The 14,288-nt window shown below is 31.1% G+C and overlaps 1 protein-coding gene across 19 annotated transcripts in view; it reads right to left on the bottom strand.

Annotated features, from left to right (window-relative positions):
* Nucleotides 1-1,396: 1,396 nt before the first annotated feature.
* Nucleotides 1,397-14,288, bottom strand: part of LOC139491122 (SH3 and multiple ankyrin repeat domains protein 2-like) — a 93,889-nt gene continuing 80,997 nt past the window's right edge. For 13 of the 19 annotated variants that reach the window (XM_071278497.1, XM_071278502.1, XM_071278509.1 and 10 more), the window contains 5 exons: nt 12,236-12,369; nt 9,710-9,902; nt 9,004-9,087; nt 8,615-8,665; nt 1,397-6,596 (listed from right to left, as the gene is read on the bottom strand). In XM_071278497.1, coding sequence (XP_071134598.1) covers nt 3,535-6,596; nt 8,615-8,665; nt 9,004-9,087; nt 9,710-9,902; nt 12,236-12,369 — 3,524 coding nt within the window. In that variant the 3' untranslated portion in view covers nt 1,397-3,534. The remainder of the gene's footprint in view (nt 6,597-8,614; nt 8,666-9,003; nt 9,088-9,709; nt 9,903-12,235; nt 12,370-14,288) is intronic. The other 6 variants (XM_071278506.1, XM_071278515.1, XM_071278517.1 and 3 more) reach the window with 1 other exon arrangement.

Genomic DNA, 14,288 nt, shown 5'->3' with positions numbered 1-14,288 from the left:
GCCAGGTTTTTATTGTTGCAAAAAATGCGAGAGTTGTAAACACAATAATTTAAACTCACATTTTAAATTTTTTATATGAATTAAACACAATTTTTCTCAAAATAGTAAAAATTAAAATCGCATTTAAATCAGAAATGACAAAATTGCGATAATAAATGCACGCAATAATTTCTGAATTTACAGTATAACAAATGAAATCTTTGTAACATAAGGCATCTGTATACAACAAAGAATATGAAACATCCAAGTCTTCTACCGTCTGACATATAAAGCTTAATACAAATAGTATACATGACTTTTATATAAACATAAGATGTAGTTTACTCAAGTGACAGTCAGACCACTCTCCATCCAAGTCACAATTAGTAAAACTACAAAAAAGTAAACCATTATAGGTCGAATTACGGCCTTCAACAGGTTCCCGACTTAGGACAGGTGAAAACATTTGTTTAAATGTAATCCCCATGCCTTGCATACTTTTGTTGCAGGCAGACAAATAACCATATTATGACTATTCAATAGTATATTTAAATGCTGTGTAACTTGATGTTTACAATTATGTAAAATGGGTAATGCAACTTCTGGGTGCAGCAGTAAGATAGGTGCTGCTAGGGAAACAGGTTTTGATGAAATCTTTAGTTTGCTTTGTTGTGAACTTGTATCTTTTCATTGTGTTTCCTTTTTCGCCTTAGTAATGTTAGTTTCTCTCCAAACACTAATTTCGAATGTCTTCTTTGTATCTCTTTTTTACACATAGTAACTCCTTTAACACATAGTCATTCCTTTTACACATAGTAACTTCTTTAACACATAGTCATTCCTTTTACACATAGTAACTCCTTTAACACATAGTCATTCCTTTTACACATAGTAACTCTTTTTCCTTTTACAAAATTAATTGAACCACTTTTTCTATGAATTTTCATGAAAATCCTTGACTGGATTGAAAAGGTTAAATGATAAACAGCTATATTTTGGCAAATGTCAAAATATAGGATTTTCAGGAAAATGTCATCATTTCCTTAGATATATTGATTAGTGGTTGCTTAATGTCTATTGGCTAATATTACATGCATGTTCAGGATATTTCCTTAGAGAACTTTAGCTTATGATTAAAGATTGTTCCCCCTTACTTTTTATGTTTGTTCTTCTTGTCAATTTATTTCAACTGTTGTACGGCTATGGTGTGGTAAAATTCCAATTTTGTTTTGTCCATGAGATTAAATATGGGATCATATTTTAAAACTTGTAGGTAAACATCACAAATATTGTATGAATATTTAGTTCCTCCCCAAAGGGTGTGGTTTGTGAACCAGCTGTATTTACAAGTTGCAGCCTGTTAGAGTCAACTTTAGTCTACATAGAACTATTAACAAGTGGCCATATATGAAACACATTTTGTATAATTAAATATATTTTTTATCATCTTTGAATACAATAATCAATTAGTTATAACAAAAACAATAATAAGTTTCAAGTAGTAAACATTTTTTAAATCCAAATATATATGTAGGTACATAATTTGCACTCTAGTTATCTATGAAAATGAGAATGAATTAGTCACATTTAGCATAAAGAATGCAAGTATTTATGTAATGGACTGTTTTTAATATATTGATGATATTTTTTCATTGACATTGTATATTCAATTAAGTAATCTTTTTTGTTTTTTTAATAACAGTGGAGAGATTTTTTTTAACAATAGGAAAATTTTCATGAAAAAAGAAAAATATTAATTTATCAATTGAACATTCTAAAATTAAAAATCATTTTTGTTTACTTTTGATATTTATTGAAAAAATAATTTCTATCTGAAAATCTTCTTATTTTTAGTATTGAGATTACTGAACAATTGAAATGCCTATGTAAAATCTATGAAATGGCAACTTTTATATGTGGATGAAATTCTATAATAACAATACATGCATTAGTGTCGACTTGAATTTCATCAATATAAAATGTTTTTATTTGTTTTTACATAAGCACTGTACATAAACCAGTACATACACCACTCAATAAGTTAAAATTACAAATCATACTATATTTGGACTACTAATGTAGTGAAGCTTTATTGGTACAAAATGATGACCAGCATACTGTACATCGTCCAGTATGAAATAATGATATGAAAAAATGCATCACAGGAAAAAACTAAAACCTGCAAGCAAAACAAGGAAAATACTTGCTCTTTAAACTATAACTAATAATGCTTTTTTCCTAGACATTGTGTCTAAAATCAAAATGGAGAGTTCAAGGTTCATTTAAAAATCCAGTTCTACTTTAAACCTTTGAAGACTAGTGTAATTATCTGTCCTAATGCTAGTAAGATGTCTTTATTCTTCCCTAATTCTAAAGGATAATGCTATATAGATAACAATAAAACTTGAGTTATCTCCCCTCATACAGAAGGAGTTATCTCCCCTCATACAGAAGGATTTTGTCCAATAATTATGATCAACAAAATTTCTTGAAATATGAGTATTCCCATGTTTGAGGTAAGATTAAAAGAAAAATACTGATTGAATGAAAATATTAATCTAATGATAAAAAATATTTTGTCTAAATCTTGAGATTTTTAGTAACAAAATTACAAAATTCACCAAGAAGCAAATGAAAGATAACTGTTCTTGGGGAAACAAAATTTAACAACATTCTCACTGAGAAACATTTTAATAAATGTTTTAAACAAAAAAAACATGATATTGTGAATAGATATGGCTGTGTTGATAAAAAAAAAAAACGGAATGCATTTCCAAAAATAATAATTTACACTATAAATAAATAACAGTAAAATCAAATACCAAAAGCACTCATCTGATAAAAAAATAAGTTCAGGATGTACGATGAAATATATTTCCCACTAATTCATATTCATTAGAAAATTTAAATATTCAGACTAGTTTGTTTTTAAAATGAATAGGAAAAACAATAATAAATACGGAGATTAAACATTAAAACTGTTTATAATAAAACAAATGTGACAAATACAATTGCCCAGTGTCAGAGTCACCAGAACATGTATCTAAATTGGCACACATTTATTTATTTAAAATGAAAAAAACAAATCTTAAAAGGTATAATTACATCCTTATGGAAGACTTTTCAAATCTAAATTAAAAATCACAGATTTTTTTAACAACAAATGTTGTTTACATCACAACCTTCCTTTCACCAGATTCCTACTCTCTTAAATAGTTCATTCAAGCATTTATTCAACTGTTCATTCATGAAAACTGCTTAATATATATTTTTGTTGTTGTTAAATCAACAGAAATTTTAAAATGAGTATAATTTTAAAATTCCTAAATACTTGAACAGTAAATGTGTCCAATCTTAAGCAATTCTATTCAAAAAGTGTATTATTTTAATTTATACCATGCTGTTTCCATGGTGACAGTTTTTTTTCGTTGTAAGATATAAGTTTTATATAGATAAATATTGTAGCACTCATTAAGTTCAAAGTCATTGTGCTCTGAAAATTTTCAATTATGTTAACTATTATACAAATGAATGATTCTGGATGAAACTATAAAATCACAAATGACTAGATGAGACAACATTTTTAGGTAAATTCAATTTCTTAATTGATCTTTCTAAGTTCATTCGATGACCAACTTGCGTTACTCCCAAGTCCAAATAATCATTCCGGGTAAGATTTTGCAATCTTTTACCATCAATGCACTTTTGTTGAAAGCTTGTCTTATATTGCGATAATTTTAAACTGTCTAACCAATCAAGTACGTCCAAACATTGCCAGTTATCAACAGACTTGGAACCAAAAGGTTTCGTCACTTGTCTAGATTTGTTCATTAAATCACGTTTTTCCTCCCCAAAACTTGGGGGAGGAGGAATGACAGATGGAATTGTATCATAGCCCTGATTTGAGTTAGAATCCCCAAAACCAGGGGGCGGAGGAGCTATTAATTCCTCATAGTTATGCCGCTGTCGACCATATCCAGAATCAGCTTGATCATCAGATAAAGTAGAAACAGTAGACACAGAAGAAACTAAACTTTCATTGTCCTCCTGATTAAAAACAGAACTTTGTCTAGATATATCACTATAGTTACTTCCGCTATCAAATCCCATTGGTGGAGGAATTATTTCTAGTTGCACAGAATCTCCAAATTCAGGAGGTGGCGGCAAAGAAGATTTGTCCGTTACTGAACTTTCCACAGTAACTCCTTTCACACTCAATTTTTCATTTGAAACTTTACCATTCATGTTTACCTTAGATTGTTCAGCCTTATTTATGCTGGCTATACGGTCTTTAATAGAAGTTTTATTTTGACCGATCACATCTATATCCTTTGTGGGTTTTAAGGATGAAACACCATTGTCCTTATTTTTGGATGACACGTTTTTCACATTACCATTTGGTATTTGACTTACAGAACTAAACACTTTGGTCCTGTCATTAGGGACACCCGTAGTTATAATGTTTTTATTTTGATCTCTAATAGGTACTTTTGAAGTATTTGTTGTACTTTGAGCTATTAATGGTGAAGTTGGTATTGTTTTTGCTGGAGACTTTGACCTGTCTGCAGGTTTACTGACCGTTTTTGGTGAATTGTTTGTTGCAGTTACACGAAGTGAAGTCTGACTTGCTTTTTTCTGCAAGTAGTCTTGGCGAGCTTTTTCTGCTAAAGCTACATAGTCAGTGCCACGAGGCGAACTGACAGAATTCTCCTTATTTTCAGTTTTTGGTGTGCTTGTAATAATTGGCTTGTTAGAATCAGTTATTTTGGTGTCTGTTTTTACCTCCAATTTAACAGGTGTTTTGACAGCACCACCATTTACTGTACTCATAATTTTAGTTGGCTCCTTTCCTTTCACTGCAACACTTTTTATCGGTTTTATATCAACCTTAGGAGGCTGCCTTTCCATTGTTGATTTAACATCATTTACGGTAGTTTTAGGCTCCACTGGTTTTGCCACTTTTGGTTTCATTTCTGGAGTTTTCCCAATATTATCACTTGAGAATGCTAATTTTGCGGACTGTAATTTCTTGGTTTTTTGAAGCTTTGTTTCTATAGCATCAATAACTGACGAGTCTCCTTTTTCTTCAAGCATTCTTCGTCGCCTAGCAACGGCTGCTATAATGGCTGCTTGATTGTCATCCTTTTGAGGTCCATCCTTACTTTCAGGTAAGGCAGAAATTTTTGGTCCTTCTATATCCATCCTTTGTTGACGTTTTCTTACAGCAGCTAATAGATCATTAGTCTCAATACCTTGAGGTGTTGTATTATTTTGCTTGGTTTTTTCCAAAGCTGGAGGCACTGATTTTGGAAGAGGAGGAGCAGGCGGCTCAGCTGGTGGCAGTGGTGGAGCAGGTGGTGGTGGAGGCGCTGCTGGTGGCATTGGAGGTGCTGCAGGAGCAGACGGTATATTTTCAATTTTTACTTCCTCCTTCTTTTGTGTAACTATTTTCTGCTCTACCTTTGGAGATGGTGTTTTAGATTTTGGCGAAGGAGGTTTAGGAGCAGCAGATTTTGCTGCAGATGGCAGAGGAGCTCCTGCTTTAGCTGGCTGTGGAGCTGCAGACTTTACAGTTGCCTGAGCTGGTGCTACTGATTTTGTTGGTGGACTTGGAGCTGGTTCAGATGGTGGAGGTGGAATGTTACCAGCTGGAATGTCTGAACGGACAGAATATCTTTTCACTTCTGAATCAGTTGTTTTTCTATCACCAATGGAAATTACAGTAACTTTACTTTTGACCTTGTCATCCTCAATGTCATAATCAGGTTCAGGCTCATATTTGCCTGTCTGTTTCTTCACATTAGAATGTACATCTGCTGTTACAAGCAGTTTTGCATTTGGATGTTTTTGAAGATATGTTTTAGCATTGTCTAATACTTTATCCTCGGCAAAGGATACACTGTGTTTGTCGTCACTTTGGCGACTTCCTCCAGAGTTTGTGGAAGTAAGACTAGAATTTCTTTGATGAGCCTTTGATTTAACTTTAGGCTCATCCGTCATTTTAGCTGAAGCACCAGGTCGAAAACTAGATTCAAAATCATCTTGTGGAGCTGTTGAAATCTTTTCTGGTCTAGCATACAATGAAGTCCTACTTCCTATCGTGTTTATAGACACCACTTCAGCATTTGCTGGCTGAACAACGACCTCATCTTTCGGTACACCTGGAGCAGGTCTTTTAAACCCAAGTGCCCCAGGTGGGGGAGGAGGTGGGCCCTTTGGTCTTTCTGAAGTTGAAGTTGAACTTTTCATTGAAAGACTGTCTTCTGGAACAGCATACACATAAGTCCCGTCATTTCTACGTTGAACACCTGCGGAACCTGGTACTACAGGAGTTGCATATACAGGCTCTGGCTTTTTGTCGGATAGATCAGGCGTACTTTGTGATCGTTCCATAGCACTCTGTTTACGTTCCGTATTATATTTATGTATAATTCTTTCTGACGGACTTCTATGGTCACTTTTTTCTGAATCATATCCTTCAATGTTTGATAAATCCACACATGACACACGTTTTGATGCATGTTTTGCTCTGATGGATGCTGTTTTCTGTTCAGTTGATACATTATGTTGTTCTAAGTTTTCTCTTTCAAATTCAGCCAATGCTAAATCTAGCTGATCTGAAAATAAAAGAACGATATCGTTAATGAAATGTTTTAAAAGTACAAATTATACGTTTTATGTTTAAGCATATACATCATGACATTGTAATCCTCATCACCACGGGCAAGTTTACTTTATTTGAAACCCAAGAAGTAAAATAATAGTCTGGCCTGAATAGCAGTTAAAGAACAGCATAGACATATTTACACTATTGGTTTTTGGTTTGTCTCTAAAGTGAAAGAACCTAGATCTGTCTCTGAAATAATCAATCACTTTTTAATCATGACGTTAATTTTTAATTGTGATGCCATGTTAAGGGGGAACTTGTGGGGTTCAAATTAATTGCTGACAAATTTGCATACAAAAATGTCAATGTATCTATTTAGTTATAGTATTTCATTAAATATTGATAATACAACGCTTGAAGCCTCTAAACTTTCGAACTGAGGTGGGAGGTGCATCATAAATAATCTTTATTTTAACTGGTTTGGATACGAAAAATAAATGTTTTCAATTTCTCATGCACCAGATATCTCTGATTTACACATGCAAAAAAACACGTCTGAATTTTATTTCTGATTCAGAGCATTTGACAACAATGTTTTCTGAAACAAATCTTACTGACTGCAAGTGTGACTAAAGAAGAAAAAAGATTTATGTGCAATCAAATCAATTCTAAACTGGCTTGACAATTTTATATTTATTTTGTTGGCCTTAGAAATAGATTTTTAGCAAGTATTTTTCTCTATAATAGTTACGATATTTTACGCTACACTGTTCAAGTTTAATTTCATATTTCATATAATTACTGACATTTAACCCTATTGCACATGCTTATTTGTTTTCAACTAAACCAATCGTCACATGCACAGATGGCTATATAAATATTAATTAATCAATGGTTATGTAGTATTAACATTAAATCATTAAACAGAAGTTTGTTCTTGGTATATATACCTGGTACGTAAAAGCTCATGTGCTATGGCTATTAACCAACAATATGCTGTTAGAGGGAGAGAAAAAAATCTTAACATTTAATTTTTAGTCACATTTGAAATATATTAATTTCTTTTTCTTTATTTTTGTAAAACTAAAAGAAAAAAGGTACAGGAAACACAAAAGGGACATACAAAATTGTTGGTTAAATTAAAAAGCAACCCTTAAAAAGTCATTTTGTTGTGGCTTTCCAGTACATAAAAGGTGTTCTTGTGTGTTCTTTTTATTTGTAATAATTCTGTTTATCTGATTTAATAAAAGAAATATAAAAGCCCATTAATGTTAACTGTATGTCATTTTATTTCCTTGACATTGTAATTAAATAAGCATTATGATGTGTCTTTATTAATATTTGCTCTTGAAAGGAATATGAAATATGTATCTTCTAATTTAGTTTTTTAAATTTCTTAAATTATATTAAAACAGGCTATTATTTGAACTTGGAATTATTTTTATTTATGGAATTTGCTTGATTTCTTGTTACTGAAATTTTTAATAAATTCCATGTGTATTCTGTACTGAAATGTTCTGTGCTGCGCACAACACTTTTTATTACAAAGAAAATAGTATATTTTCAATAGAATGTACTGTGCTGCGCACAACACTATCTAACCAAAATACATTTTATGGAAAGTGTTATTAACCGCTCAAAAGATTATAATACCAAATAAACGTTGAATTTATTAAAAAAATTTAAACACAAGAAATTATTCAAATTCCATAATTAAAAATAATTCCAAGTTCAAATAATAGCCTGTTATTAATTTAAAAGTCACAGCGATTATAGAGGGTTTTCTGTCTGCACAGTTTAAGAACTTGTGTGTTGTTAGTATTCATAAAGGCGTGATCTCTGAAGCTCTGACCGAAGCAGGCATTACTATTTGTGAACAGAAAGAGAAATAAAAACATTAACATGAACAAATACAATGGAATAAAGGAACAAAACATAGGCAAAAGCCAACATGAAAAAAAAATATACAACAGTGCATCAAAAGCAAAACAAAGCTACTTTGACAATATCAATAAGAAAAATGTGCACCTTCACCGGAGGCTTGTTTAACATTGTCATTTGTACAGTGTTCCTCAATGCCTGTTAAAGAAAATGTATTCATGTTAGGGAGGTTTAATGTATTAGGTGTGACAATTAGGTGTGGTAAGATAATAGACTTTTTTTTTTATTTGAAAAAAGTTATTAACCACAGTTTAACACTCCATTTCCCCCTTCTCTATGGTCTATGGATGAAATTGGTCAAATCTCTTGGATAAAAGATTTGATTATTAGAAGTAAATTATTTCCTAACATAAACAACAGCGTGCGTTGCCATTTTACTGAAATTTGTCGCATTTAAAATTATCTAATAGTAAAGACTTAATTCCTCACCTAAAATAAGGACTAAAGTTAAATCAAGGATTTTTTAAATGTTTTACCTAATTCGCTTAGTCCCTCTGCTATCTGTCTGCCCTTCTCTTTCGAAAGTGAAGTCCTTGGGTCTCTTCGTGGTGGCTGGGGTGCTGGAAACAAAGATACATAATATGAAAATCATGTTCAGTTCCATCAAAACGGGGATTCCTTAGTTAAAATTATTTTAATCTAGAAAAAAGATTTTTTAAGATTATTAGATGGTGTATTGTGTACGGGCCTTCCTTATCTTTTTGTAAGGTTAGAGCGCTCAAGCTCTTTACTAATGTGGTTTTCACATCAAAATTTTTTTTTGTTATTTTCGTGTTTACATGTTTTTGGCATGAACTTGTGAATTTATTGAAGATGCTTTAGTACAATTTCTTTTTTTTTGTTTGACATTTATTTTTACAGCATTTTATATACTGTGGATCGATATTAATCGGTCAGGGTTTATGGTAAAAGTTAATTTAAATTCAATGATTTCGACAAATACAAATTTTCTAGTCTTGAATGAAGATTGTGTTCATACCACCATTTAAATATGTGACAAATGTATTTTCCCCCCTTCATTGAACGGAAAGAGAACTAATGAAAATAAATGTATTCATAGTAAGTCATGCAAAATAGAGAATGGAAATGGGAAAAGATGTCAAAGAGACAGCAACCCAACCAAGAAGCAGAAAACATGTGTTTTTCAAGTTCTCTGTGTTTTTCTTCATATCTGGCACTGACCTTGTTTTTTACTAGCACTTGCACTACTGGTAGCTCTTGATGGCAGTGTCATTGTACCATCCATATGTTGCCAATTGACTGGGTTCTGTTGAGGTCTTACTGTCACGACCTTCATGGCCAGGGTATCTCCAGAGTTACGTATAACCTGTACCACTCGGTCATGTGATGCACGGACCACATTTTCACCGTTTATCTAAAAATAGAAGCAAATTTCAAAATGAATGATAAGATGACAGAAATCCTTTTGGAGTGTTGTTTTTTTTTTTTTTTTGCATTTTCTGTTTTTCTCTCTCATCACATTAGTGTTATAAAAAAAATATTGCTAGAAACGAAGGGCACACTTTAAAAAGTTATTAACAGATTATCATTGGTCATCTCAACTTGATTGCTTTTCTCACTTTCACCATACAGGCTCAAGTGAGAAAATCAATAGCGTTGAGATGACCAACAATAATCTTTAATTTCATCATATTATATATGGACAATTTAAAAAAAAATATGTTGGGTCCTCTATGAAAGCCCAAAATGTAATGAGAAAAATATCAGAAAACAATGAAAATAGTGTAATGTTACAACTTCTTCAAATGTTTTACTTACTTAAAACCCCTTGAAAAATTTGTACACACCCTTTTTATGCTTAACCTACTTCTGTGTTTTACAAAAGTTTATACGATCATGTTTTTAGACTTTTTATGACTAGGATGTTTTAAATTTATTGACTTTTTATGACCTGTTCAATTAGACTATAGTACAGAATATATAATGAACCATTTCATTTTCCATCCCCTAACCACTAAGCGCTCACATTAGTGTACTAAGATAAAACAATATTTTCCCTTGTGTTATCAATGCCTAAAGGACAAGTCTGATCACATCCATGAAAATATTTTACACACATGTGACCTCAAATTTCAGGTCAAATCTTTTCAATTGGAACAATAAAACAAATTGAAACAATCTTAACAATGATAAAATCCCAAGTAATAACCAATTTCACTCTCTTAAAGGAATTTCCCTGTAAGTTTCACTATTGTTCAGGCCTAGATAATGAAAATTTCTCCCAAATTAAAATTATTTTAACAAATTTATCAGCATTCTGGGGGTTGCTTCAGGATGTTAGCTTAAGGGAAAGCCACTCTCACTTTCTAACTTAAAACTATTACATATCTGAATTACAACAACTATGACGAACCATTGGAATTTACTTAATTTTCTCCAAAGATCTTATGGAATGCACATTGCAGTTTTAATCAAGTATTTGATACAACAACTTTTAATTTGATCATGACTGCCAATTATACTTTGAGTGACAGCAACATTACACTACCACACTACTGCACTATGGAAACAATGTGGATATTATCATTCCAGGAACTTTGATTTTTTTGGTGGGTTTTGTGGGTAAAGGTGAACTAAGAATACAAAGCTGTATGTGTTGCCTTTTAACTGGTTTTAGTTTCGAGGACCTTTGATATTAAGTGTTCATCAAAACACAAATTTGACACAATGGGTTTGAATGAAGAATCTGTTGAATCCAAGAAATCAAGGCAACAAAAATTAGGACAGATAAAAAAAAATGTATCTACCATTGAAAGGGGATAAACAAAAAATGTATCTACCATTGAAAGGGGATAAACAATGTACAAAACTTCAAGGCAAATACAAAAATCAATGTTCAAGTTTACTGGCCAATTTAGACCAAAGTATTAGAATGGTCAACCCCAAATTTTTTGTCAGGTTATAAATAATTGCTTATATTCTCTTTCAAGTAAGAACCCATAAAATATCTCAAATGAAACCAAGATTAAAACTCTCTAATAACTCTGGACAAAGTGGACCTTCTCTGGACCTAAACCCTTTAGTCATTACTAACAATAAATCAGAAGAAACAATTTTGTTCTTTAATATGGGAAAAATGCATCATCGTTTTCGTCATGACAGTAGGGGATCAGATCTACTTAAAGAACACCCTTAAAACAAACACTTCATATACTGATAAATCAATACCATACTGTTTAATCAATAATAGATATCACATTGGTATTTCAAAATTTGTGAAATACACTTTGTGTGATTTATCTATAGGTTTACATTGTTTCTGTTTTCAGACAACATTGACATCAATACTTTTACAAAACCGTGAAAATTTCAATTTAACACATTGGTAGTTACAACTGGTAAATGTTAAAGTGAAGTATATAATTTTCTAGAGTTTCATTGAAGTATTGAATAATAATATCAGAATTCAGTAGATCTCCCTAATAGGCCTCTTTTTTTATATCAATGAATTATCTATAAAATATTTAGATCAGTTTATCTACCAGATAAATATTCGTGTAACCCTCTTACCAATGTTTCATATAAGCTTAGATTTATAAATTGAAAATAAAGAGGATTTCATGTGATCAAGTCTGTTTGGTATTAGTTCTTTTGTTTTCATATGTCTCAAATATAACTTGTAGACTTTATTGAGAAACTTATTTGCTGTAAGGAATGTAAACACGGACATTCTGTTTAATGTATTACCTCTAATATAAAATCACCAGGTTTTAAACCTGCTCTGTCTGCTCGGCTGCTTGGGTCCACACTGTCCAAATATTGTAAGGCAGGGAACTCTGGTGTAGGATGGAAATCAAGCTCTCCATTTCTTGTACTTTGTGCTGAAAAAGAAAATATTTAGACTTTAAATCAATATTCATTTAAAAATATTTTATTTTCATACTCTCAGCTGAAGTTTTCAATAATTCATCACAAAATGTTATGATGATGCAATCTGGATAATGTTCTTTGCACTTTCTCAAATAATATGGTCCAATGACCATAACTGATTCTCTCAAAATATCTAAGGAAGATCTTTAGTAAATTTCAAGTTGTGTTGTAATTGGTGTGCAGACTAACAGTGTAATTTTACTATCCCCAACCAATCAAACATTAGCAGTGTCTTCAAGATATTCCTGTGATCAAATGATCTACTTTTTTCCTGAAAATTCTTATTTCCTATTCAAAAAGCATTATCTACAAAATTAAGGCTTTTTACTTAGATAAAAAAATGTTATAAGAACTTCTGAAAACTCTTGCAATTAGTGTTATAAAACCTAATTACCTTTTCTGGTATCATAACGATTTTTATGCTTAATAATCCTTCCTGATTTTATGACATTTCCCATTTTGTTTTTACAAATTTTGTAAAGCAAGTACATAAAAATGAAGTCACATCTATATAAAATAGCCACAAATCGATGCTTTTTATCCAATGAACTACAAATTTAGATCTATAGCTTGTGACATCTGTTTCCCGCCATTTGTTGATTGAAAGTCGTCTCGAAGAATCTGCTGTGTTATAGATTTTACATTGCTTCAGATGTTCTTACATCTGTTTATAAGTTGAAATATATATTTGTTGAATATGAAATTGTTAAGTTTAATTGATTTTTCATGTACTTGTAATCCGTAAAAAAATACACTAATTTCAATCTTGCAAGTCCAATTCACAGTCTTTTACTACAGAAACATAATCTCAAATGTTTTTTTCAACTATACCAAGTTGTTAAAACTTTAAGATTATTAAAACAAAACTGTTAAAACATGTTCATGTCAGTTTTTTCAACATTCTGCACTAGATTAAAAAAATCCTTAAACAAATTGTTATAACATGTTGTTTTTAGTTTATTATATTTCATTATAGTCCAGTTTGTACAAGTCAACATTATGCAAGTGTTCACATCATTCGAAGATTTAAAATTAAAAATATAAAGAAAGATTAAAATTCATAGAAGACAAAACACTGTCCACCCTTTACGCTGTTTGTCCAATTCAAAGAAAAATATGTTCAATTCAGTCAAAAACGATTAAATAAAACCTTTTTAATCCGATTCTACATTTCATTTGAAAAGAAAGAGTCAAAAGACTTATTTTAAGCATCAAACACTATTAAATATTCTTTAAAAAATATATTTAAAAGTTTAAGACATATTTCATTTCTTTGACAGTTAAGATGAATGAATATCAATTTCAGAGGGTCAAAGAAAGGCGAAATAGGAATTCTGATTTACAAATGAAAAGTTTACTTATAATACAACATTTGTGATAACATTATATTTCACAAATCAACTTGATGTGTTAAAAGGTAATTAAGATATAAGGGTCCAAACAGGAGACTGATCTTCAGATCATTGCTGATGTAAAATAGTAGTCTCAGAATGCAGGTATGAAATATTTATATGGAACAAACGAGTAAATTGTGAATTTATAAAAAATTTGCAATTTCAACCAATGTGTCAAAATCTGTAACCTTGAAAATACATGTTTTAAGAATCCTGTATAGGCCTTATATATCAGATTAGAATGCCCATAATGGAGCTTTGTTATTTTTTTTATATACATATCATATAAGGAATTTGAAAGCAAAATATTCATACATGTAGTATGAATAAAGATCATTTTTTAAACTGATAGAGTTCAAACAATTATGCTAAGTATATACATAAATTTCAATGACATTTCTATCACTGTCATCCATGCGAGTACATGTTGTGTAATATGATGCCATGTAAAAAAAAGGGGAATGAAACATCTTATT

Source organism: Mytilus edulis, chromosome 10 (genome assembly GCF_963676685.1).
Source record: "Mytilus edulis chromosome 10, xbMytEdul2.2, whole genome shotgun sequence".
In the NCBI taxonomy this organism is placed as follows: Eukaryota; Metazoa; Mollusca; class Bivalvia; order Mytilida; family Mytilidae; genus Mytilus; species Mytilus edulis.
This window is presented reverse-complemented; position numbering and strand designations above follow the sequence as displayed.